Source organism: Dromaius novaehollandiae, chromosome 1 (genome assembly GCF_036370855.1).
Source record: "Dromaius novaehollandiae isolate bDroNov1 chromosome 1, bDroNov1.hap1, whole genome shotgun sequence".
In the NCBI taxonomy this organism is placed as follows: Eukaryota; Metazoa; Chordata; class Aves; order Casuariiformes; family Dromaiidae; genus Dromaius; species Dromaius novaehollandiae.
The window spans coordinates 60,246,183-60,272,050 of record NC_088098.1 but is presented as its reverse complement, the minus strand read 5'-3'; the positions used below and the strand labels follow the sequence as shown (position 1 = coordinate 60,272,050).

Genomic DNA, 25,868 nt, shown 5'->3' with positions numbered 1-25,868 from the left:
TCAGGAGCAGCCGCTCCTCATGGAAGTCTAATTTCTGTGAGACATCCTGCTTCAAGAGCCTCCTGAAGGCACTCTGGGTGCCTCAACTGAGAACTACAAACCCTGGCTTTGTACTGCCTGACGCAATACACGGGGATTAAACACATTTTCAAACTGGCTTTTTTTTAATATCACGCTATCTGCCCAATCCACCGACATGAGCTTTCAGCCACAACCTTAGTGTTTTAGTGCAGAATTAACACTGCACAACTTGATTAGCACCGATCCTCCGCTGCGCGAAAACAGTTTGCTGTAGCCGTCGGGGAGAGGAGGGCGCCAGGGCCGAACAGGAGAAACCGGGCAGGGAACCGACGGCCCCGCGCAGATCGGCCGCTCACCTCCGCCGCGGCGGCCGACCGTTACCGCGCAGCAGCTGACGCTGACACCGGCCCCGTTCCCCCTCCCCCCCCCCCCCCCGGCCGGGCCGGGCCGGGCCGGGCCGGGCCGGGCCGTCCCCTCCTGCGCGGCCGCGGCGGCCTGACAACAAAGTCGGGGCCCTCGGGCGCCTTCGGCACTCCTCGGCCACTTCCGCCGCCGCCGCGGTTACATAAGGGGCAGCCGGCGCGCGCCGCGGCCCGCGCTCTTTATCTCTGTGTCCTCGCGGCACCCTGCCCCTCCCCCTCCCCGCGTGACGCTTCTCGGGGGGGGGGCAGGGCGAGCGCGTGCCTCCTCGCGCCCCGCCTCCCGAGGAGGGGGGAGAGGGAGGGAGGAGACGGCGGCGGCACGTGCGCTCCCCCCCGCGCGCCCAATGGGAGCCCACCGCCCCCGCGCACGCTCGGTTCGGGCTGCGCGGAAACACGGACGGGGCGCTGGGAGGCGCACGCGCAGTGGGGGCCGTGCGGGGCGAGCGGGGGGGGGGGGAGGGTTCATTCCCCCTTCCGCTGCCTCGCGGGGGGGAGGGGGGGGGCTGGGTGACGCACGTGCGCGCGCCCCCGCGCGCTGTTGTTCGCTCGCTCCCGCGTCGCCTGTCGGTCCCGCCCTCCCTCGCGGTGGCCGGCGGGCGGGCGGGGGCGCGCGCGCGCGCGCGGTGCGTGCGGGGCTGGCACGCGCGCTGTTGTTATTGGTGCCGCGGCGGCGGCGGCTCAGTCAGGGAGTTCTTTAAAGATGGCCGGAGCGGCGGCGGCCGCCGCGACCCCCGTGTACTGCGTGTGCCGGGAGCCCTACGACGTGAGCCGCTTCATGATCGAGTGCGATATCTGCAAGGACTGGTTCCACGGCAGGTGGGCGCCGGGGGCGGCCGGGCGGCGCGGCGGCGGCGGACAAAACCGTCGGGCCGGCGAACCGCCGGGCACAGGCGGTGGCAGTTACCCCCCCCTCCCGCGGCCGTTACCGGGGGGACAATGGCCGCGCGCGGCTCGGAGCGGGGCCGCGGTCCCCGTCGGCTCCGCTGCTCGGCGGTGGCAGCGTTTGCCGGGGCCGGTCCCGGTGCTGGTCGCGCCGGTCCTTGCCCGTGAGCGGGTGACGGGGCCGGGCGAGGAGGGCAGCGCGGTGGCGGGGGGGGGGGAGGCCGGTTATGAAAGAGCAAGAGATGTGGGGCTGCCGGGCCCCACGGCCCGAAAGTTGAGGCGGTTCGGGGGAGGAGGGAGTGGGGTGTCCCCGCTGCTCCGCGGGGGCTCCGCTCGAGGAGTGCGCCGGGGTGCCGGGACACCCCCCCCTCACCCCGCGGCGGCTCCCGGCTCGCCTCACTGTGCGCTCGGGCCGGGGGGGCAGCGGGGTGGCCCCCTGCCCTCCCCGCTCTCTGACATTTCTGTCCCCGTCCCGAGCGGCCGCCGGCTCGCGTGTGTTTTGTGAGCCGAGCGTGTGGATAATAAAGGCCCGGCTGCTGGCTGCGAGGAGGAGGAGGAGGGGGCGGCGGCGGGGAGCCACGGGCATTTAAACAAAGGAACAAGTTGGGGGCTCAGCGGCTCCCCCGGTCCGACCCAGCCCGGCCGGGCAGCGGCTGCCGGGCTCCGCGCCGCCGTGCGCCCATTATGCGCGGAGCCCCCGCGCCGCGGTATTGACCGAGGAGCTGGCTGCGGCTGTAGGAAGTGCGTTTTGATTGACAGCAGGACATTTAAATACCCCCCGTGTAACAAAAACAGCCTCCCGACGTCGCCGGCTAGACGGCGGCGTCGCCCTCTGCCGGCGCGGGCCGGGAGGGCGGCGGAGCGGAGCGGGCCGGGCCGCCGCCAGGGCCCCGGATTCAGCGGTGCCGCCGGGCCCCGAAGTTGTGCGGAGAGTGGGGGCCGCCCCGAAGGTTTAAATCCCCCCTGATTGCCGGCGGTCGCTTAACAAAGCGGCGTGGTGCGGCGGGCTTCCCGTTGCGTTAGCGGCTGTCGCTTCGCAAACAGGCAGCGCTGGCGGTCCGAGCGGATCTGCGTGCTCCTCTTTCATCTCCTGACCCTCCCCCGGCCACCCCCGAGCTTGCAACGGGGAGAGGGGGGAAAAAACCCCCCCCACGTTGTGCGCTTTCCCGTGGGGAAGGAAAAATGCTGGCTGGAAGCAGGATGCGTGTCTAGGTGTTACTTAACAGTAGTCACCACACCGCGATGTTTCAGTGTGCAGTTTTAGGATGAAAGGAACGCTTCCAGTGCTCTGGATATTGACTTGTACAGCCGCTGAGTTGAAACCTTGCCCTTTGTGTAGGGGGTTCCCCCAACTCAAAACACAGTATAATAGAAGCTATGAGAAGGACTTTATAAACTGTAAAAAATGACAAAACATAATTGTCATACTTTAAAAAACTGCCGCACTGTAGCACTATCTTTAACTAGGTTATTACTCCTCTTGCCAATACTGTTGTTGAAGCTACAAGCACAGCAGCACTTTTGTATTAGAGTAGCTTGATGCAAGCTGGCAAAACTTCAAGTCACTTCTCGTAGTAAAGGTGCAGACATTGTCAGAAGGTCTTTCTAGGGTTACAGGTTATCTCTCTTGCAAGTATTTTTCTGTATGAGGCTGTTGGTCTTTCAGTCTATCTTGGCAATTATTCAACTTGCATGCAGACTTGACTTAAGTGCCAGTGTTGCATGCTAATATTACAGGGGTATGAGTGATCTCATTTCCGAAACTTTTAGGAGGAAAGTATTGACCATCTGATGCAGAGGTGGGACCACCTCTTTTTAAAGTCTTGATCTGCATAAAGATCAAGAGTGATTCCTGTGCTTATGCTCTGTCATGCAATTGGTAGAAAAGTTGTGCTAGCACTGAACTGCTAGATAATCTGAAACCCTAAGTGTGGAAAGAAGTAAGCCAGGAGGAGCTGGCAGCAGCCACGTTGCTGTGTTGCTCTGGGATTTAGCTGCATGCTCAGCCCTGTGCTGTTACTGAGGGACAGGATCGTGGGAGACTGTTGTCCTCTCCCAGCTGTGGTCTACTCTGGGAGCTCCTTTCCCTTTGGTTTATGAGTATCTGAAGACTGTTACGTAGCTTATGAGAGCAAGAAAATAAATAATTTTGGATCGTGAAGTTTTTTTGTGAACTTCTTGGTATCATGCTACCATGATTTTCCTACCTGTGGAATGGGACCGATATGACATCTATATTCAGAAGCATAGAAAACCGTGCTTGCTCAAGGCACCAGCCCTAGCATGATACATAGCACGTATTATTGGACTGTGTACTCTTTACTCCCTTCCTGTGTGCAGTCAAGAATGCCTTAGTAATGTGCAGAAGGTAGTACAAAGTCTGTTTTCTGGCAAATTTTTGCTAGTCCCTCTGAATTTCATGGGATGTTTCTTCTGGGTGTTCTTCTCGTACTGTTTGTCTTAAAATGACTGAACTTTGGCTTGCCGTTATCAAAATGTTAATATCTTATCAAATACGTATTTTATCGCTTCTGGGACATATTTCTATAAAAGCAAATATTTTGACGTACCGTACAAGGTTGAGAAGCTACATTCTTTTTTTTTGTTACTCTACAAATGGGCCTAACACCTGGCCACAGTCTTGTGTAGTTATCTTTTGCTGAACGAAAGAAAACAGTGTGCCTGTATTTATGTTTTAGGCTTCATCACTTCTTAAAATGTTTTGCGAGATTGGAGAGGCTGCAACAACTTATATGTGGCAAACTGTCAAATGTTTCCAATGGGCATATCCATTTATATTTTAGACAATTTTTGTATTTTCCTGCTCATTTTATTTTCTCTAAATGAAAATTTCACATTAAGCTGCTTCCTCTTTCTGACTTTTCTAGTATGTACTCCTGCTAGAATGCAGAAGGAAAAACTCCTTCATGTTTCTGCTATTTTTAAGTGCTCAACTTTTTCTTAAATCTGTTCAGTAGCTCTTTACATCTGTATAAGTTCTTGAGTTTGTCTTCAAATGATATATATATATATATATATATATATATATATATATATATATATATATATATATATATATATATATATATATATATATATATATATATATATATATATATATATATATCATAGCATGATCTTCTCATTCTGTCCCCATTTCCCTTTACTTCCTTGATTGTCTACCTCAAGTATTAGGTTAACTACATCCTAGCTTCTTTTCTCATGCTTGTTTTTTACCTTCATATATGTAACTTCATTTACAGAATATCTTTTTTTAACTGAATTTGTGGTCTGTTCTTAGAGTATGTACCTGTGGAGCTTGCAGAAATTCTTTTGTCAGAATTTAAGTTTTTGACTTTTTTCTGCCTAATTCCTGTACTCAACTAGATTTATGCGTATTGCATAGATGCACAAATAAACTAAGTTTAAGCGTATAATTCATTTTTTTTGTCTGCATAATGTCGTGTCTTCTGTAATGCTGTAGAGAGAAATTATTGTAGAGTTAACTTTTCTAGGATGTTTGCTTTGTAAAACTGAAGCAGAACTACGCTGGTTATGAAGGAGCATGGAGAATAAGTCAGAGTTAAAAATGCGGATGCCCCTATAAGGTTTTCTATGTAACACTTTTTCAAGTTGACTTTCTGTTTATCAGCTAACCTTATACAGTGAACTTCCAGCATGTCTCAATGGAAAATAGAGTAACAAATAGAATATCAAATGTGTGACTGTCAGTTATTGTAGTCTTACTCTCAAAACAGTGTTTGCCTTTTAAAATGTATTTAACCTTTTTAATGTAGTTTTTTTTACACAAAAACAGGTTTGTAGGCTTTTGAAATGAAGGGAATGTTTTAATCTTAAAAGTCAGACTAGTGGGGAAAAGGAAGGAGAAGCATCCTTTCTGTCCAAGATTAATAGTTCTTTCTAAAATTTCATGGTCATGTCAACTTTTTTCCCCTCTTCTCCCGTCTCCCGCAAGGAGAAGAAAGAAAGAAAGAAAACAGCCCATCCATCTTTACTTAGCTGTGCTTGCCATTACATTTTTGGTATTTTGTGTAAATGAAACCTAAATCGAGAAGTCATAACCTCTGTATCTATTTAAAATGCTCATGTTTACAGAAATCTGTATTTAAATTGAGCAGGTTAGAGGATAATAAAGAAAATACTGCGCTAATCAGTATGTAGTGTACACACATACATACTTCTGTTGTAAAGCAAACCAAATTGCTTAAATTTATACTTACTCATTTTTAATTTGACAGCTCTCCCTGTCAGGTTTAATTGTCTATTCTGTGTAGCCCTCTTGAAAGAGTTAACTTTTTTTTTCCTGTCCTAGAGCAGTTCATTGATGGTATAGAACTTAGCCATTGAGCTTTTTTCCCCCCCCCTCTGTCTGTCTGTCTGTCTCTCTCTTTTTTTAAACACCTTTATCATTGCTACCAAATGTTTAATAACTTCATTTGAAAAGAAATGCGACTCATGTACCTTTTGAGGATGATTATTTAAATCACAGGTGCCTTGAGGCTTGTTACACTTTTCTCAAATGGAAAAATAGATCAACAAAAAACAAATTTCAGCTAAGTTAATGTAGAATATAATTTTTCTGATATTATACAGATGAGCATGTCTTCTTTTAGTCTCTGAAGAAACATAAAATTTCTCAACCACTCCTTAATTTGATCTCCCTTTCAAAATCAGGACTTGCTCTTGCAGCTGTTGAGATGGAATCTGCACCGAGTATCCTAACAGACCAGTTTGTGCTCTGAAGGCAGGCTTTCTCCTCCTGGTTGAGTCAAGAAAGCATTATACATCCTATAGTGACTACTTTTTCTGAATTTGCTCTTTGTTTTTGAGCTTTATACATGTTCTGCATGACTGGCAGTGCCAACCTTTTGCTGCTGAAAGAGACTGTCCCACTCCAGGCTGCATGCTCCTGTCATTTCTCTTTTGCTGGTTCAGTGCTTGTCTGATTGTTTGATAAGTCAGCTCTGCTCAGAAAATGGGCTGAAAACATTCTTTTGCTGAGTTAGTTTTTTGTTGGGTTATAGAGGTTCATCAAGGACTAGGATGAGTCTCAGACTGTTGCAAAATACTGGTCAGGGTCATGTTCCTGGAGGAGGAACAGATGATGGTGGGAGTCTCTCAGTCTTCCTCCTTAGTGCCCCTTTTGGGGTCAGTGGCTCACCCTGTTTTGTAGAACTTCACTTTTGTGTCTCAGTCACCAGGTGTAGTTCTGCCTTGAATCTGATGTGCTAGAGCTAGACCCAGCTGCTCTTCCGTTGGGGTCAATAGCAGGTAAGGCATATTCAGTGCTGCTGCAGTATTGCAACCCCAGAATGTTGTCTGTCTGCAGAGGAAGTCGAAGTTCCTGAGTCTGCCTTAAAAGGGCTTAGAGGACAAGGCATGGTGATGTTTGTGTCAGGAAACATGGAGGGTGCAAACAGACAGTTAAAAATGCCTTTTGGTGCAGGCCTTCTGTTTATAGAAAATTAACTCCTTGTAAATACATAACAAATTTAAATGTGTTCAGGAGCCTGAGATTGAATCAACAAATTGTTGTCTGGTCAGTAGAGCTTTGATCTGGTACCAGAGGCTCTTGAACTGGCTTTCTGGCTTTTATGATATACCAGCCTTAGATTCTTCCTATGGAAACTGAGTGTATGTTAGGGAAATATTTTAGATGGGGGAGGAGGGGAGGAGTAAATTTGTTAACCTTATTTTCTTTGGTTTAGTCTCATTTTCTCAGAGGTAAGATGAAAGCCTCATCTTTAGTCCAACAAACTATTTCCTCGGCCAAAGAATTAAGTGATTTCAAGTGACTTCAGCACTTCTAACAGTACAAAAGCTGAAACAGTTTTGGTTGAAGTGAGAAGAATCTGTAGTAATAATAAAGATGCTAGACTAGCACTTGTGTAATTGGATATCTGTTTCAAATCTTTTATTCTTCATTTGAGTAAGCCATTTTTTCCTCTCGGTTCCCATCTGTGAAGTGGGAAGACATATTAATATATATTAAAGTAGATGTATTCTACTGTAATAAGCACTATAGAGTAGTAAGTATTCAAATTTCTTTAATTTTTGAAATTGTGCAGTAACACGTAGAATTATATGCATGGGTTTTTTTCTTTACAGTGTTCTTGCAAAACTGGCTGCTTTGAAGAATGTATGCATCTGAAAGTTAACACTTTTGTCCTTTAGATCTGTTTGTTGGTGTAGCTTGTATTTAGTGTTCTGGAATAAAATGGAATAGATGCTTTAGAGTATACATTCTGGCATAATAATTAGGACAAGAAAGGTATAAAGTATCATCCAATGAAGATCCGTAAGAGATACATAATTGAGCTTTCTTAATTATAACCTCGACAAGATTCTAGTGAGCTGCTGAACAACTGTTACAACACTAATAGTTCTAATTTCTAAAGTGCAGATTAATTATTGCCTATTGCATGTTACTTAAAGATGCAAAGGTTCAGAATTAGTGGTTTAAACGCTACCTTTAATTTTCTGTAATGCTACTGTTGCTCTGTATCAATCTTACTGCTGTCATTGTTTTCTCTCTTTTCAACCATTCTTGATCATGTAATTGATCACGTGAATGAAGACACTGAGTCTTCAAGTGTGCAGTTTACCTGGCTAATAGTGATTTTTTTTTTAATTAGCCAGTTAGTTTATAGTGAATTTATATTCCAGAATGTCATCTGTTAGTGCTTATGTAATGTTTCTGTATTTTGCTTTCTTTTTCCTTTTTTTAATATATGCTTAATCTGACTGAAAACATAGAATGTTGGTTTAAAAGGCTCTGTGACTGCTTTATTTTATATCTACAAACTACAGAAGTAAGAGAAGTCTGTGTAGGATGCTGCTTGGTAAACTGATTTTTATATATGCTACATACTCCAGCACCTAAAAGATGTGAAATAAATTCCTTTTTCTTTAAACTTACCTTGGTCTGTTGATTGTTCATTATGCTGAGTTCTCTTGGGGCAACACAATGACAGTAAAATGGATTAAGCCTTACAGTAGAATATCATTTTGTTAACTGCCAGTGGGCAAAATCACATTAATTTTCTTTTCAGTCTTCATTTGTGGTTTCTAGCTTTTTGTGAACAGTTATCATATTCATTAGACGTTTTCATATGCTCAGTTCAGTTTTCTGTGTACTTTATGTCATCTTTCCAAAGAAAAGATCATGTAATACAGTGTTTTGATTCTGTTTTACATGTCAGTTTGCACAAGTTGAAGATGAACTCTTACTCTTCATATAAGTGCCTGTACTTTCTCTACATCATTTTTAAAGTAAAATACCATTCTCTCAAAATACCTTTCAGCAATCTAAAAAGACTTTCACAGGCAGAATGTATATGCTTAAAAAACAGAAAAATACTTTTTACAAGTTGTCTCATTGCTGAAGTATGAGAATTCAATCAACAACATTGCCAGTGCTTTATTGGTAACATAGGAGAGATATCTTAGTAATATATACAGCTTTTAAAATAGCTAGTCTAGTTCTCATTTGTCAGTCCTTTCTAATGTATTGTAGCATTAGCTCATGAGTACGTAGAGCTAACAATCTTGTGGAGTATGAATAGTCTTCAGATGTCTGCTCTATGGTGGTAATGGGGATTTATGTGGTTAGTTATGTCTTTTCAGGTCAGTTCTGCTTTTGAATGGAATTAATATTTAATACCATTTTCTCCATTGCTTCAGCATTAACTGAAGAAGGCTTTAAAATTGGTCTTTCTTTTTGAAAATATTGAGTTCATTGTTGCTCAGGCAGGCATAAATGTTGATGTTTGCCACAAAAGCAAGAAAGCTTTCCTAAAACCCTTCCACATCATTATATCTTAAAAGGCAACTGGAGTGAATACGACTGATCTAAATTTTTAATACATTGTGGTATGAAATCTATTTATTTTCATTTGAAACTCTCAGCTGACATTGTAGCTAGCCTGGCAAATTCATTTCATTTAATTATGTTCGTTTCACTTACATTAATGCTTTATTCATTTAAAGGCTCTTAAAGCACTATTCAGGACAATGAGTGCAAGGAAAGGTGACATTCTGAGAAATTAAGTCTTTGATATTGAGGATATAGGATTGATGTGATGTACATCATTCTTGCCAGTTACCGGGCAATATTTCCTGAGCGAACTGATATCTTCCTTTTGGGATTTTGATATTTTAGGGCCTATAAACAAACATCAAATTGGGTAGTTGAAAAGCAACAAAGAAATTGCTATGTCTAATTACCCAGTAGTACTTGTAAAATTTCCTGTTGGCCTGCCCAAGGAATAGATTTCTAGTTTAGTTCCAATAGCAAAGATATTCACATTTCTTTGCTAGAGAATTACATCATGCTGTTGACTTGCAAAACCCAGTGTGAAGAGCAAGTGGAAGTGAAACCAGGTGCTGCAGATCTTATGTACAGCTTTCAGCTGTACTAATGGGCAGATCTCTGAGCAGTACATAGGCTCTAGAAACAGTGCCAAAAGCAGCGCAGCCACACTGATATAACATTGTGCCCAGGCAAATGTTTCCAGTCTGCCTCTCAGGATAATGTTTTCCCTTTCTATTTCATGCTGGGTTGACATGCCATAGCATCAAGCCCAGGTATGCTGCCCTAGGCATGTCTCAGTGCTATATTGCTTACTGTAAGATTAGACCAAAACTATATTACCAGAAATGGTGTATATGTATAGTCTGTGAAATCTCAAGTTAAGTTCTCACTGCCGTATTTGTCTGCACCAAGAGCACATCAGCATGATGCAAATGTGAGCAGCCACTTTCTCCCTCCGATGCTATGCTCTCCTGTGTGAGTTGCTAGGACCTATGGGAACATCATTTTGAATCTTTTATCATTGTGGTAAAATGTGCTGCTCTGATGTATTGTAAGGAACACAGGAGAAATGTTACTTTTATTCTTGCTAAGAAGGATTTGGGTAACTGTTAATATTGCAGTGAGGGTGAAGATGAAACCACTCAAAGTGAGTGTCTTGTTCAGCTGAGTAGAAGGCAGTGCCTTAGCTGTAGCTTACACTTCCAGCATGGTTAGCTGGCTTTCGGCTTGAAGTATCATGAAATTCCGATAAGAAAGATTTAGGTATGAACTAGAGTTAAGAGTAACATCTGAGTAGATCAGAGTAATTCTGATCTACAAGACATAACTCTTAAATACTCTTCCAAGTGCTGTCTCTTGGTGTTACAGCTTATTAGCAAGTCCAAATTCTAATTTTGTCATTGGTGTCTCCGTTAGCATTGCAAAATGAAAATGTACTGTGCATTCTGTTTGCTGGCCTTTATTTGAGTGTCGCAGTAACTGTATTGGCTGATCAAAAAATCCCACAAACCCTCTATGGAAGAATAAAACTTTATTTCTGATTTATTCTGGTACTGGATACTGAATAAACTCACTACTATGAGAAAAAGTTCTGTGTATTGATGACGGGAAGTATCGCTACTCTTGGCAACAATGCTTGATCTCTTAATCTGAGGTGAGACTACCCACTTGTCAAAAAGGTATATACATGCCTTATATGCAAGTGCTCTTTCCCCCAAAACTGTTTTCTTATGTGAAGGATTAGATCTGAGGTAACTCCACAATCCTGTTCATTGCACGTTAGTACTCTTGTGCCATTTCTTTTTTCTAGCATGTGAACATCAATGGATGTGTCTGACTTCATTGGCTGTGAAGTTCGAGTCCTGCCGAATGTAAAGTAAATTTTTAGCTTTTGTAGGCTAGCAGTGTATCTAATTCCATTTTGTCTTTGATGTTGCACACAGTCTTAAACAGTGATGTATGTGGCGGGGGGAAGGCAAGGAAAGGAGGCAAAATTACGAAAAAGTAGTAAAAATTGGGGTAATAAAGTTTTAGCCTTTTGGTGTGGTTGGATGATCAGCAAAATGATTCTGAACAAACCTTTTGTTTGTCTGGACTAAAATTATGTGAAATAGGCACAATATATTTGTACCATGCATCTAAGAGTGAATTGCAATGCATTTCTTACTAGTCTCTGCAGATGTATGGTAAAAAAGAAGTGGACAGATCCCTGCAGTACTGGATGTCTGTTCCCAAAATGAACTGTATGGAAAATTCCTACAGTCACTTGCCGGTCACGTAGCAGCTTGAAGCAGTGAAGCCTCTGTCTGCAGTCTTCCACACCATCCCAGTACAGCATTAGTAAAATACAGTGTGTTTTTTATAACATGTTATGTTGGTAAAGTTTTTTTGAATAATACTTCATTTTCCTATGGTATTTTTCTTATGGCTAATTGGGAATTTGGAGACAGAAGCAGAAGGCTAAATAGGCAAATGTATTTTATATAGTGGATTGCTGGTTAACGCAGTCTATTAAAATTCTATTTGTTTACTGATGATGCCAACCTGAGAGGGTTGGACTCTTTCCACTGTGAATATATGCCCTCCTCTGAGCCTGTGGGAAATTCAGCAACTTTCCATGATGTTTGTGCAACATAGTACTTTAGATTAAGGTTTTTGTTGGGAAAACTTTCTCTGTCCTTTTATACGCTTGCCAAATGTCATGTCTACCTTAGTAAAAATACACATTTGGAAGAAATGTAAATCTTTAAATGATGATTGTTGGAAACTCTTACTGACTATATGCTAAGAGGCCAGGAGTAAAATAAACGCTTCCTTTTCAGAACTCTGTACCAGGCACAAGGAAACCAGTATCGAAACAAGTGTTCAGGTGGTGAAAAATCAGAACTGAGACTAGGAAACTTTTCAGTTCTCGTCGGGTATCTACAAAGGGAGTAAGCAGCAGAGAGGAAGAGGAAACGGTTTTACAGGTGAAGGACTGGCTGGAGAGAGGACAGGAGTGTGATCTGGAGACAATGCAGAAGGAAATGGATAATAGAGTGAAGGATACTTGGAGAATATTTACTTGTACTGCAAGAATTTGGAGTTTTGAATTTGAAACTTACCTTGTTGTCAGTGGAAAAAGCCTCTCTGCTAAAATGTCTGCTGCCATGAACAATCACTCTGTCAAGTGTGGAAGATTCATCTTCTAACGTAGCTAGTAGGCTTGTTGAAGCTGATACAGAGTTACGATTCATACTTGATTTGATGGAAACCAGTTTATGGTGTGCAGAAAATAAGTGATGCTCAACATTAATTTAAAAATATAGCTTTCTATTAAAAAAATATATCTTTCTCTGAATGAAATGCAACCTGAATCAATTGCATTATGTCCAATCTTAATTCTTTTTTTTCTGTCTCTAAATATACAGTTTTAATGTTCAACTTAAAGCCTTATCTAACTGTATAATACGAGTTGCTAAAAGTAAAAACTGTGTTCTTCGTGTTGTTTTTTTTGAAAGCTAACTCTAGATGTATTTAAATTGATATAGTACTAATTATATTGTTGTAAGGTTGGGGAATTGTCAGTCTTCAAATAGCTAGATTATTTTTTCTAAGCATTTTTAATTGTATCTGGCTTCATAGCCAGTGCTGTGTAATACAAACTGATAAATAAACTTTTCTTCCGTAATTGAAGTGTAAGATAATGGCTTAGTATTTTGCATTCAGTGAATCATTGAACTCATTAAAGGCTCTTTAGTGATCATTGACCTCTAAAGCTGTATCTAGGAGACACTCGTGGCAGAGGCTTGGGTTTGTTCTCATGTGAAGCATTAACTAGTTTTTGCTAATTATTTGGGAAAAGCCTTTTTGGAGCCATTTGATTATGTTAGTAGAGGTACTAGGGAAAAGCAAAACATTACTGCCGCCTTCGAACCAGAGGAGTGACAGCAGTTAAGTGTTACTTTTACTCCAAGAGGTCGGCCAGCTATGAGTCAGTTTTAGACAAATGTAAAACCCTTCTTACGAGTTCCTGGAATCATTAGAGAAATGGACAGTTTTGCCCTATTTTCTTTTTTGAAGCAGGGGCATTCATAGTCTGGGGATGGACTCTTCTATTCCTGTAGGAAGCAATATTAAATAAGAAGGTAAACAGAAAGTGTTAGGATATCTTAGGACCTATAAAAGCTTGTGCTGTAGGGTATGTTCATTGTATGTGTTTGTTCACAAGTGGCAGGAGCAGAGACTTGTTAATTTTGACTGTGTCCTGAGTGCCCTAACCAGAAGGTTACATTTGATTATGTTTCGTTCTCTCTGGCCCCCTAATTCTTGGGGTTTTTTTTTCTGCAGTGTAGCAGACTAAGTAGGGGAGGTGAAGAATGTCTTTACCTAAAAAATAGCCTGGAGATTAGTATTCCCTTGGGACCTTGTGAGTCTGAGCCTTGCAACCCAAGTGAGTGCTGCTGCCATGTCACTTGAAAGACAAAACAAGTTCTCACCTCCCCACTCCAAGATAAAGCTCTGGTATTTATGCCTGATCCTGCAAAGGTGTGGCAGCGTGCTTGCCTGTTAGCTTAGATGTGAGGGAATTTGGGTGACTGGCTGAGTGTGCTGGGAAAGCAGAGTAGACTGTGTATGGAATTTTCAGGGTCGAAGAGTGAGATGCTAGGTGAGTTAGGTACTGCTGTGGTCAGATGCCCTTCAGATAAAAAGGGTTTAGATTACAGTTCTGAATTTAGGTAGTCTTTAGGAGCCTACATCCCTAATTTGGATATTGCCCTAATACCCTTGTATAGACATATCCTTTTCCTCTGCTCTTGCAATATGCCCCTTCTCTATTCTGGATTTGAAAGTATTCATTCCTTACAACTGTTTATGCCAAGGCTAAATCCCATTGTACATGCTATTTTAACTAACCCACTTGATGTGGAGCAAAAGACCTCTGGTAGTCTTATTTTTGGTTTCAACCAGATTTACATCAGCATAGTGATAGACCCAAGTTAAACCAGAAAAGTTTGGTTTAATGAATGTTTTAATCTAAATGATGCAGTTTTCCCATGCAGACAAAGCCTAAGGCCAATAATAGGGTATACTTTCACTCTTGAATTGTAAAGACATAATTTCCCTAATTTATATCAACACATTTTCATTTAATCACTGCTTGTAGTACTGACACCCAAAATAAAATATTTGGATGTGTTGCTTTTCATCAGACTCTGTCTTCTCTCATAAAAACAGGCAAAATTTGAGCTGTTTCTGCTGGTTATCCTGAAGAATTAATTCTGTGTTTTTCACAATAACTGAATTGTAATGTCTCCCATAATTTTCCTATAAACAGGAACTGTAAGTGTCTGTACTCATTTTCTGAGATCTTTTGCAGCGGATCTTTTGCTTCCTTACTTTCTTTTCCTGTGTGCTTTCTTGTTCCAGTGTTTTCTGTATTTTGCCCATAATGAAGAAAAAGGGCTTTTTAAGAACCATACATACATATGCTAGAGTGATACATAGATAAAATCTTCTTTTCCCTTCCTAAAAGACATGGAGTTGAGTTGCAGACTGTAAAGCAAAGGTTACCTTTCAAAGTATTTGTATATAAAATCTAGAATAAAAGAAATGGATTTCTGCTTTTGCAAAATAATTTACTCACTCTAGGTGACTTCAGCTACTTCACTATATAAGAAAGCTGGTCTCAGTATCCTGGACCTGAACCATTTGGAGCTTTAGATTAAGATCAACATGTTAAATTGTATCTGGAATAAAATTAATTGATGCAGATACAGTTAAACCTTAGTGCTGATGTAATTCAACCCCCAAACTCTTTTCATGTATACACGTATGTATGTCTACTTAGCTTTGTTCTGCACTATTTGAAATTTCCATGTGGTCTGAAAATAACTATGCTTTGTTAATTCCATCTGAAGAAGATTGAACAGTTAGATTACTGTTGGTAGAATAATGTGCAAAAGTAACTTCTTGGTGATGTGTGGAGTATAGGGATGCACTTTTGGCCAGTATGCCTCTCTAGACCTCTGTGGGCAGCTCAGAATCCAATAAAGATCTCTGAATTATGGGCTGTATCCAGCTCATTGAAGGAGTTTATTCTACTTTTCTGCCAACCAGTCAGTGTAACAGCTGATATTTAAACTCATTATCTGTGTATCTGAGACAGTTTGCTTGTATCATAGCTTAAATAGAGGTTAATGTAATCAACGACTCCATCTGCGTTTGAAATGAGGATGGTAAGCTGGAGATGATGAGCCAGTTTGCTCTCTGATTTCTTCAAAAATGGAGCAACTGTCTCTACTTGCTATTGACTGCAAGCATATTGGCCTTATAAAAGTAAGGTATTTAAAAGTAAGGTATTTTGTAGCTATAGGAGCCATAATCTATTCTTTTATATTATGTTTAGAAGGATGCAGAAATTATTCTGCTCCCAAAGATGCTCAATAAGCAAAAAGTCCTCAGTAATGTCTGAAAAAGATTGTAGTCTGGAGGGGGAAATTACACAGTTGAGAATCAGAGGTGTTTAAAAATGCCTTTGACTTTTTTTCTTAAAAGAGGAGACATTTTTAATGAGTTGGATTTTGAAGGGAATAGAAAAGTTGTACAAGTAGAGATTTTTTTTTCTACCCCAGCAACTTTTTTTTTAATATCTGATTTCCAATACAGCTGCACAGATTCTATATGCTGAATAAAAGATACGAGGGTGTTAAGGCTACTGAATAGGAAGCTCAGGAGGTCTTTAAAACCAATCTAATTCAGAAATTTCCGAACCAGTTAGGTGAAATACTCCATTCAGTTTCAGAGGCAGGTTAAAGCAGGCTAAAGTCAAGTGTGGTGTTGCTGCACTCTGAATAAATAGCAGAACAGTAATACAGTAACCCAGGGCTAAAGCATTTGCAGTAATGGAATCTTAAAATTCTGCTAATAGTGGTTACTGGTGCTGCAATACGGGGACAAAAAAGGGTATTGCCTTCATGTTCTTTTTTGAAAGTTGTTCTCAGATTATGCTTGTCATCATTTCCCGATGAAGGGGCCCAATTTAAAAAACAGTTTTTAACTTCCTAATCCGTCCCCTCAGGCTAAGAAAACATAGTGAATTGTGTCACCTGTTCACCTCCAGAACTTTTGTTACCACAGTGCTCAAGAACAAGATGATCTGATCCTGTCTACTGACAGTATTACTTTGGATGATGAAAGATTTACAGGCTCTGCATTGCACAAAATAACAAAGTACTGATAGTATTTACCATGCATCATGATCTTTCTAGACAGCTCATCTTTATTAGGCAACCTGAATAATCAGCTAGTGCTCTGGAGGAGGCTGCAGTCTGGACTGTTCCCTGATGAGGAGTAGTCAACACTTCTGACTGCTGAGGAGGAAATGGAACAGCTGAAGATATATCAACACATTCCCAGATGAATCAAACACTGCTTTTAATGTGTAATGCAGATAACTGAAAAGAGTTGGTTGGCGTAAGATCTAATAATAGAGATGTTTGTCACTTCAGAGTATGGTATTACATGATTTTTGTAAGATATGAGTGTAGGCAGTTCTGGAATTCGAGAACCACCGTGAGTTAGTATTTTCAGAACCATTTTTGTAGTTTTTTATTTTATTTATTTTGTTACTATTTTCTACTCAAGCTCCAAAAAAAAAAAAAAAAAAAAAAAATCAAGTCTGAGTGGTTGTTTTCCAACAGACTGCCATCAAGTAGTATTTCTTTTATTAAGACAGGGTAGATATCTTCACACTTCAGGATGGTCATCGTGCTTCTCTCAAACTAAGTGGTAGGAATCAGGCTGAAAATTTGTCTCTTTGATCTTTTTCTGCATTATGGAAAGCCATATTTGTGGTTTGGCTTTCAAATTGTCTGGGTTACATGTTTAGTTTTTGAACTGTTGCTCAGTTACTGCATTTCTTTAGTGAGTTACTGGAAAGACTGTTTTGTAGGCACATGACATTGCTAGTGGCATAAAATCATAACTGTGCTTGGTAGTTGCCTCAGTTATTCTTGTTGTTGGAACTACAAATAGCTAGGCTCAAGGAAATGATAAAACTAAACGTTTCGTCAGGGAAAGGGATTGGTATCCTACAGATGGTCAGACTAAGGCCATTTTGAATGCTATACTATCCAAAAAAGTTTGGCTTACTTAAGGCATCTAATGCCAATAAATGCATCTCTTGGCCTTTAGCATCTTTTTCTGTGTTGTGCAGAGCAGATGATTAAATTCTAGGCAATTTTTCAGATGTGAGGAAGGATGTTCCCTGCAATCTGATTGTGCAAGCTAACAGCAACTTCTGCATTGTCAGAGTAGCAGATTAGTGAATAAGGAAGGTGAGGTTACCCAGTAAGTGTGACCTGGTCTGGTGGCTTTCCATTACCAAAAAGGGCAGCCCCACTTCTCATTTCTTTCACTTCTGGTTGTCTAGTTCCCCTCCCTCGCGCGGACTGGCTCTGAGAGTTGTCTGACTGTAAACCAGCTCAATAAACAGACAGAGAGATGGTTAAGTTACTTTCTGTCAGATAGGCAAAGCAGGTTACCTTGTAACTAGGCAAGTACCAGGGCTATGGTAGGGACCAGGCATGGGCAGGGCTGGGCTAGAAGCTGTGTTGGAGGAGAATGAGTAACCTGCCTCTTCAGTGGCTTCAAGCTGTTAGATCAATGCAAGCTATATCATGTAATTGCTTCCTAATGTGTACTTGTAGTTTTGGGCTGAACCTCAGTTTCTCTTCGAAAGCTGTTGGTGAATCAGTTAATTCCTCTCTTCTTTCCTCCTCTTCCAAGGCCCTCTCTCTTTGAAATGGATACCTAGTATTGGTGTTCTGTGTACATGGCTTTTAGAAACTTTACATTGTAACCAGAACTAAAATTCATGTTGGCTGTGGTCCAGCGAATTGAAACTCCAATATTCCTAAAATTATGTCATATCCAGTGTTTCATTAATATACTTAGAGTAATAATTAGTGAGAGTCTGTGTATGAGTTGGTGCTCAGGAAGGTTAAGGCAAATAAGCTAGGAAGGTGAAAGTTAAGGCAAAGGTGTGCAGACAACATCTACCCCCCCCCCCCATTTAAATTTAATTGTGGGAACTTTTATTCAGGAAAAGGGATGGCCTTCATTTGCTGTACTACAGTTGTCATAGTTGATTTATTCCTGAATAAGTGTACCTGTGTGTAGGTTTAATGAATTTATATACTGACTTCCCTTTTCCACCTTCATGTTATCTCTGTAGTAGAGCTTAGCCTACTTCCTCTTTTTGTTTGCATTTGGGAAATAGTGGTAGCAGTTTCGGGTAATAGTTGTGTTCAGGTAGAGTGTGACCTCACCCGTGCCCTCAGTTAAGATGTCTTTTTTAAGATAGCTATAGCAGCTGATATAAATGGGTTGAAGCTTTTGTGTTTTTCACAGAATTGTAGATAGAGTATTATTCCTTACTGGTCCCCTCCAATGGCTGTAAGGTTGTTTGGTTATAAGGATTTTCTTGTTTGTGTGTTTGCTGTACTTTGTAATCACAGTCATAACAAGGTAACAGTGACTGGAAGCTGTAGTAAGGTAAACTGTGTAAGATGCAGTTGCCTGTCAGGGGCTGTGATTAGATACTGGAATGTCTTACTGAGGGGAGCAGGAGACTTTCCATGGCTTGGAGTCTTGAAGCAGAGATAAAAATAATGAAAAACTCTTTATCAAAGACCTAGAAAAGCTTTGTAGTCAGTGTGTAGGGAGTAAGGACCATAATCAGTTAATTTCTGTCTTTCCTCCCCTTCCAATGCCCTCTCTCTTTGAATCAGATAACTAATATGTATATTCTTCTGTGTACATAAGAACCTTGCTAACTAATAGCAAAACTAAGCAATTACAAACTTTCTACTATAACCAGAACTAAAATTCTTGTTGTCCATGGAATTGGGATTCCATTATTGCTAGAATTACTTCATATCCAATATTAATCCTTTTTCCTACATCAAATGTGAGAAGGAAAGAATAGCTCTCACTTACTTTAACATGCTTGTAGCAGTTACAGCTCGGCTAAGCACTGTGCCTAGCATAAGACTGGGTTGTTTCTCCTTTTCTTTGGTGTGTCTGGCTGCACTGGGGAAAATGTGGATGGAGGAGGATGAGGGCCTGAACTGCTGCAGAGAATCTTTTTGAATTCCTGAACAGAGTGCTTTGCTCATATGTGGAAGGTTGCACTGATCACTTCTTTTAAAGTGCTAAAGAAATTTACTTTAGGTCAGATTGATGGAGATTTTTTTCTTTCCTTCCTATAAACCATATGGCATGATTCATTTGCTGATATCCTCCTGGTTTATCTCCTGTAATCATTTTCACACTGAAATAAGGCCTCAAATAGCACTACTGCTTTTTAAATTCTGTTTCTCTTTGCTCTCACTGACATGCTTAGTTTTGAGGTCTACTGTAGTTTACTTAAATATTATTTTTCTGAGCTTCTTGATGTTTATTTTGCTAAAACCTACACAAAATGATGTAGGCCCCTTCTGACCTTAATTTTTGTAAAACAATTTAGAAAGGACAATGACAAAAATTGTTGTTAACATTGTTTTAAAACAGCTTGGTGTAATCAATATAGCTGCAGAGGAGTAGAAATCCTAGTTTGCATAGGAAGGAGAGATAAATTGGGTATGCACTTAATGGGTGATACTAAGCAGAAGGAATACATTAGAAGTACTTTGGTGATGTTAACTCTGCCCTGTCATGAAATCATTATTAGGGAAAGCAGTTGTCTCATAAAACTGTTACATGTAGTCCATGATGGCCAATGCTGTTACGAATTAAGCATGACTGTGTGTCTCTTCCTGACACACTTATATGGTAGTGAAAAGGTTGTTTGCCTTCAGGGTGCATTTTTTGCATGTTAAACTCTGTGGATTTCCTGAGGATGTACTTTTTTTGGCTGCTGTTTGAACAGTCATTTTATTTTTTGCTTAAATTCCTAATAGTTACATACATAAATTCATTATATATAGATAAAATCAGCTCTCCATGTAATTTTTTAACAAACACAGATGCTTAGAAATACGATCATGCTTATTATACCAAATATTTACTTGTCAAAGTATTTATGTAAAAGTAACAGCCCTGTCTCTCTTGTCTCCATTTTAGCAGTTTCAGTAAATTGAAGAATTTGCACTAATAAACCTGATCTTGGAAAAAGCATGTGTCCAATCTCAGAAAACATATCAACTCATTTTCTGACTAGACTGAGATTACAATATGGAAGAATCAATGTCAAATAATGATTTCACTCCTCTTTTTGTGAGGTTTTAGGTACCATGATGATTATGTTGAATACGTGATTATATCTGTCACTGTAGTTAGAAGGTTTTGTTTATCTGTAACTGAACCTATATTGTTATGTAACTTGATAGCTTTGATCCATTGCTTGTTACTTCCCTATTGGGTTTCTATTTCAGAATGCATTCTCTGGAGTTGAGCTTTCTCTGACAAGATGTCACTTACTGATTTTATTTATTTTAGCCTCTGTGCTTTGAGTGAGTGAAAAGCTCTGCTACTTGAGGGATAGTACTGATTTTCTTTCTCACTGAAAGAATTAGCTTGAGTACTGGCTTTAAAAGCATCTTCTGCAAAGGTAGCACTAATATAACTCCAACTATCAAACTTGAAATTTTGATTCTGGAGGTCTAGGAGGTCTGAACTTTAGAATACCCTTTGGAAATCAAAATAGATCATATCTTATATGTTTGTAGGATCATGCAATTTTTGATAAGTTAGTATATTTTGAAGTATTTTGAGAGTTGGCTCTATGGGTTGTTTTTCTGCCCTTGAGGACTTGATTAATGGAGTGTGTGTGTGAATATGTACTAAAACTATGTATACTGTTGGGCCCACATGTATATGCCCTATACAAATCTTACAATGTAATTCTTTACTGGAGAAAATAGGTAATAGTGGGAGAGGGAATATTTGTTGCAAATAACCATTACTCTGTTTTAGTTTCTTTTTAAAATGTATTTATGCAATCTGAATTCCATTTATAGGAATAGCTCCTTTTAAAATGGTATTTTATTTTGGGGAGTTAATGAATACGGAAAAAACACAAGCTCAAATGTTTACAGAAAAAATACCCCAATATAGAATTTATTTTAACCTGTGGCAGTATGCTTCTATAGTGTATAAAAGTTTCTTTCTTTTTAAATTATCTCATCACCGAAGTAAATCACTGTAAGCTTAAAATTACTATTATCACTGTCATTCCAGAATTGTTATGCTGCTTATCATGGGAGGACTAAGAGATGACTAATGGTTCCTTCTACTTCCCCATGTTGAATTGTTTGGTCAGTTTTTATTACTGTGATGTAAATGCATGCATTTTAAAAAGGAAGAATCTTGAATGTTTGCCTAGCTGGCAGTTAGCAGTTATGTGACAAACTGGAAATTGAAAAAGAATTTTGGGATCTGCTCTGTTGGAAGATGAACCGGCTTAACACGAAATGTGCCTGTAGCCCTAGGAATAGTGTATACCCCAGTGTACCTAGTAACAGGGAACATGCTTCTAATATCTCTGTCTTCCTGGATTTTTGTTAATCTTTTCCTATTGGATGCCATGAGATGTGTGCTTTTTTCTCCTTTTGCCAGAGAAAGCCTGAAGTGCGCTCTCAGGCACGGCAAGAAAAGGTTGAGGGTGCTGATGCTGTGGTGGGGTTGAAGAGGAGGATGCATGGAGTTCTTAAGGCAGAAGAAGGAGAATTACTTTACAATGTTTATTTGGGGAGAATATAGGAAGAGCTTGAAAAATGTAATTTTTAGTAGTTTTAAAGCTTGGGCAAGATGCAAGGTGTTGTGCCTAATTACACATGCTAGCAGAACCCTGAACTTGCATTTTTTTCTGCACAGTGGCAACAAACGGGTCAGACATTCAGGTTACACTGTGGGAAATGTAAAGATCTTTGGGCCTGAACTTTTTGTGTCTCCAGAAGAAAGTAGGAGAGAGACTTGAAGCAGATTTTTTTGGCCCAATTTTGAGCCATAAATAATATCCAAACTCTTGAAGAAACAGTAGATGTTTTCACCATGGCCTATCCCATATCCTCTTCTGCTATGTAAAGTTTATAGGCACAAAGTGTCATGCCAGTGTTGAGGGACACAGAGGTTACTGCAGGAAACACGGAAGTACAGGTATGTAGAAGCAAGAGTCTGTTAGATTGTGCTCCACTTGCAACTGGAAGATGTGGAGAAGGTGCTTATGGCATTGCAGTAGCAGGGGAAAGGAACAGAAGACAGAAGCAAGAAGAATGGCATCCTGTGTAGGACCCAGCTTCTCAATAAATTTGTTCATTTTTTCACGTTTAGGATGATTGATCCATTTTCTGCAATCAAGAATTATTTGCGTCCCTCAATCTTCAAAAATTTATTTTCAATATGCCTGGTATACAAGGCAATAGCGCAGAAATTTCCTGGTAGGAATATCTGGCCAGTAGCAGATAATCTGGCCCATTAGTGTTTTCAGTTGTGACAATTAATTTTGGGGAAATGGGAATCTAAACTTTACCCATATCTTAACAACTGTTAACTTATGTAATGCTGTGTGTAATCATTACTGTTTATATTTGTATTTTATATAATTATAGAGTATATTTACTGTAGCCATGTCCCTGCATGGACTCTTTAAAAATAAAGGCCAAATCAAGAGTGCTTAGAATTTATTCTTTAATCGGGGATTCTTTCAATTAGACCAATAGAGAGAGTTAAGCAACCTCTAAAATGTTATGGACCTACTTGCTAACATCAGAAGCAGGGAAGGGAATAGCAAGAATGGTTTGAGAGCAAGCCAGTATTAGATTTTGAAGGTGCAGCAGAGTATTTGGTGACTAGCCTGCATCCAGTGCTTAATCCAACAACATTGTGCTGCTGTAGAAGAGAGGAGGTGCCAGGTGCCTTGTGGGGATTACTAAGTACTGCTGCATAGTCTTCAGGAATAATGCTTCCTCTCAAGTTTTTGGAGTTTTGGAAATCCGTTCTAGCAGGCATCCCAGCATAATTGTGAAATAATTGCTGAATCTGTTATACTGAATTATCTGTACACAAGATAACTAATTTCTAAATGAATAGCAATACTGCAGTAGGAAACAGGCTCTGTAGGATTTTTTTTTTCTATGAAAAAAGCCTTATTTTCTCTTTGCATAAGAGCAGTCCATTGGTATCTCTCAGATATGTTAGACAGGCCTCTTCTGGATGTTTTTCATTTATAGGGGATATTGCTTGCTCCTTTTACATAGATAAAAAATGAATAATCAAATGGAAAGTTCAGCCTAAAAAATACTCACCTGCTAATCAAATTTAAATCTGGAGAATTGATTCCTTCAACTTGCAGTAGGAAGGGACCTAATCACTTGCTGCGGTAGCTGTGTTCATGTATACAAATATCTTAGCACTTCCCAGGTTCTCCTACTGCCTCTTGCTGACCTTGCCTTGATGCTAGTGACCTTAGGAAAGTTACAAACATCTTTCCCAATTGCAAGCGGACAAATGTTCTTAAGACTTCAGAAAAAGGTATTTTCCAGGAGCTTGCAGGAAACTTTTTTTTTTTTTTAATCTAGTGAGGAATTTGAGGAGTTACAAAACCTTATTTTTGGTTTAATACTCGAAAGAAGACTTGGATCACTCATAGACTGATATTATGGAGTCTTTCTTTTAACCAGATTTTTCTAGCTTGCTACTGCTTTAGAACCATTTTCACTGAAACTAGACCCATTCAGACCTTCTACCTTCATGATCAGAATTAGAGATGTATTCTGGCATAGTCTCTTACGATGTATTTTTATTTATTTTTTTATTCTGTAATACTGTAAACTTCTCGCCATTCCTGAGAATTAGTCTGCTGCATCCCTGCAGGAGAGGAGTAATTCAGAAACTAGGTAATATATACTGAAGACATGTCAACCAAAGTGGATGGAGAGGTGAAGGGTGATCATGAAACTTCATTCAGAAAAACATCCACTGGATTGGAAGTGTTATTGTGTGCAAATACTTTAACACTTTCCAGGCTCTCTGTGACCTCTTAATGACGCTGCTTTGATGCTCGAGGTCTGAAGTTACAGTCAGCACACTAATTGAGTGCCTGTTAGAAGCAGGAATGATTACTGGCACAGTCATCTGTTTGCACTGCAGAAGGTGTCTGGGGAAAGTAGCTTGTAACGGCCCTGCACATGATTGATGCTCTCCGTGGCATCCTTTGCAATGCTTGTTCTTGCAAGCGCTGGGACGCCATTCGCCCTTTACATCAGTCAGGTATCTGCTGCTAGATCCACTTGCTGTATCTTCCAGTTAGTGTTTTGCTTTCCAGTTAGTTCTGAGTTTTGAGCGTAAATAGTAGGCTGCAAATGTTTGCATTCTTCCCTGAATGGCCATTCCAGCTATTCTAATACCACCCCAGTGCTGTTTCTACACATAAAGCCCCCAGTACTTTCATAAAAGGCTATGGGGCTAATCAAGTTAGGGAGAGTGTTTAATACTTAACAGAACTTTGGTTTTATCTTCAGGCCATCTGTAATGTCCTATAGGGGACAATAAGTTAGCATTCATAAATAGAGTATGATAAACAGTTAATTGTCAAAGCTTGAAGTTCCTGTTGCTGTATTTGGTGTAAAGTTCTTACTGTTAGCAAGATAACAAATGATCTGATTGGGATGATGATGGATGTGTTAGATACAGAAAAGGAAAAAGGAGGAAAGGGAGTAAGTGAAATATTCACTTAGCTCCTCTGTTTTGTTAACAATTGTACCAGTTTGAGCAAGACATCATCCAGCATAAATATCTTTAGCTGTTCAAAAATTAGAAACTTAGCTAAAACATTTGGATTCTTAAAGATACACGTGTATCTTGGTATATGCATATGTATATACATATATGCACATATATGTTTGTTTTTTATATATATACATATAAAGAGAGCTATATAAATATGGGCCTTCTGGTTTGAGGCTTTTAGAGTGTTAATTTCTAAACATTTAGAATTATGAGTCACTCTTCTATAAAAAGAGAACACAAGCAAGAAGAAATGGGACATGCATTTTTAAAGAGCACTGCTGCCTTCATTTCTGCTTAGATGTCAGCTGAATTTGCACGTAATAACAATTCCAGTAGCTGGGGTCTTAAAAACAAATATTAAATATTGCAAGAATTGTGATGAACTGCATTTGGCAGCAGGGCTTTGTATTTAGACTGTATAATGGAAAGTATGTAAAAATGTATATTCTTTCTAAACTTTGTGTTGCAAATGGAGGGGAAGTGGAAGAATCAGATGAATATTTACAGAGAATTCAGGATGGCGTACTTATTACTGATGGTTACATGAGAGATGCTTTTTGGTTTCAGATTTGGTTTGCTCATTGGTACAGTTTGAATGCAAAACTGTTCAGTATATTGTTTTGGCAGTAAGTACTGCCATTTACTGGAGCCCGTCAGTGGCTTTGGCACTAGGCTGCTGGGGAAAAGACTTTTGTAGCTAAGTCATTTCAAAGCTTCAGTGTTTATGCTGTCACTACACTTTTGATGTGAAAGCATTGCTTGACTGGATCAGTGTTCAAGTTCTCACATTATTAGAATACATTAAACAGAAACACATAATTGCGGTGCAAATATTCAATGCTGTTGTCTTGTTTTCCTATGATAGAAGTAAACAGTTTTATAAGCTTTAATGAACCTCTGAGAGAAAGAACTAGGATGTCTACCAGCAAGTAGGATTT

At 40.4% G+C, this 25,868-nt stretch overlaps 1 protein-coding gene across 4 annotated transcripts in view; it reads left to right on the top strand.

Annotated features, from left to right (window-relative positions):
• Nucleotides 1-971: 971 nt before the first annotated feature.
• KDM7A (lysine demethylase 7A) overlaps nt 972-25,868 on the top strand; it is a 68,398-nt gene continuing 43,501 nt past the window's right edge. For 3 of the 4 annotated variants that reach the window (XR_010389743.1, XM_064514123.1, XM_064514130.1), the window contains exon 1: nt 972-1,259. Coding sequence is in view for 3 of the 4 variants with exons in the window: in XM_064514123.1 (XP_064370193.1) it covers nt 1,144-1,259 (116 nt within the window). In the remaining variant the exon portion in view is untranslated. The remainder of the gene's footprint in view (nt 1,260-25,868) is intronic. The other variant, XM_064514117.1, reaches the window with a different exon arrangement.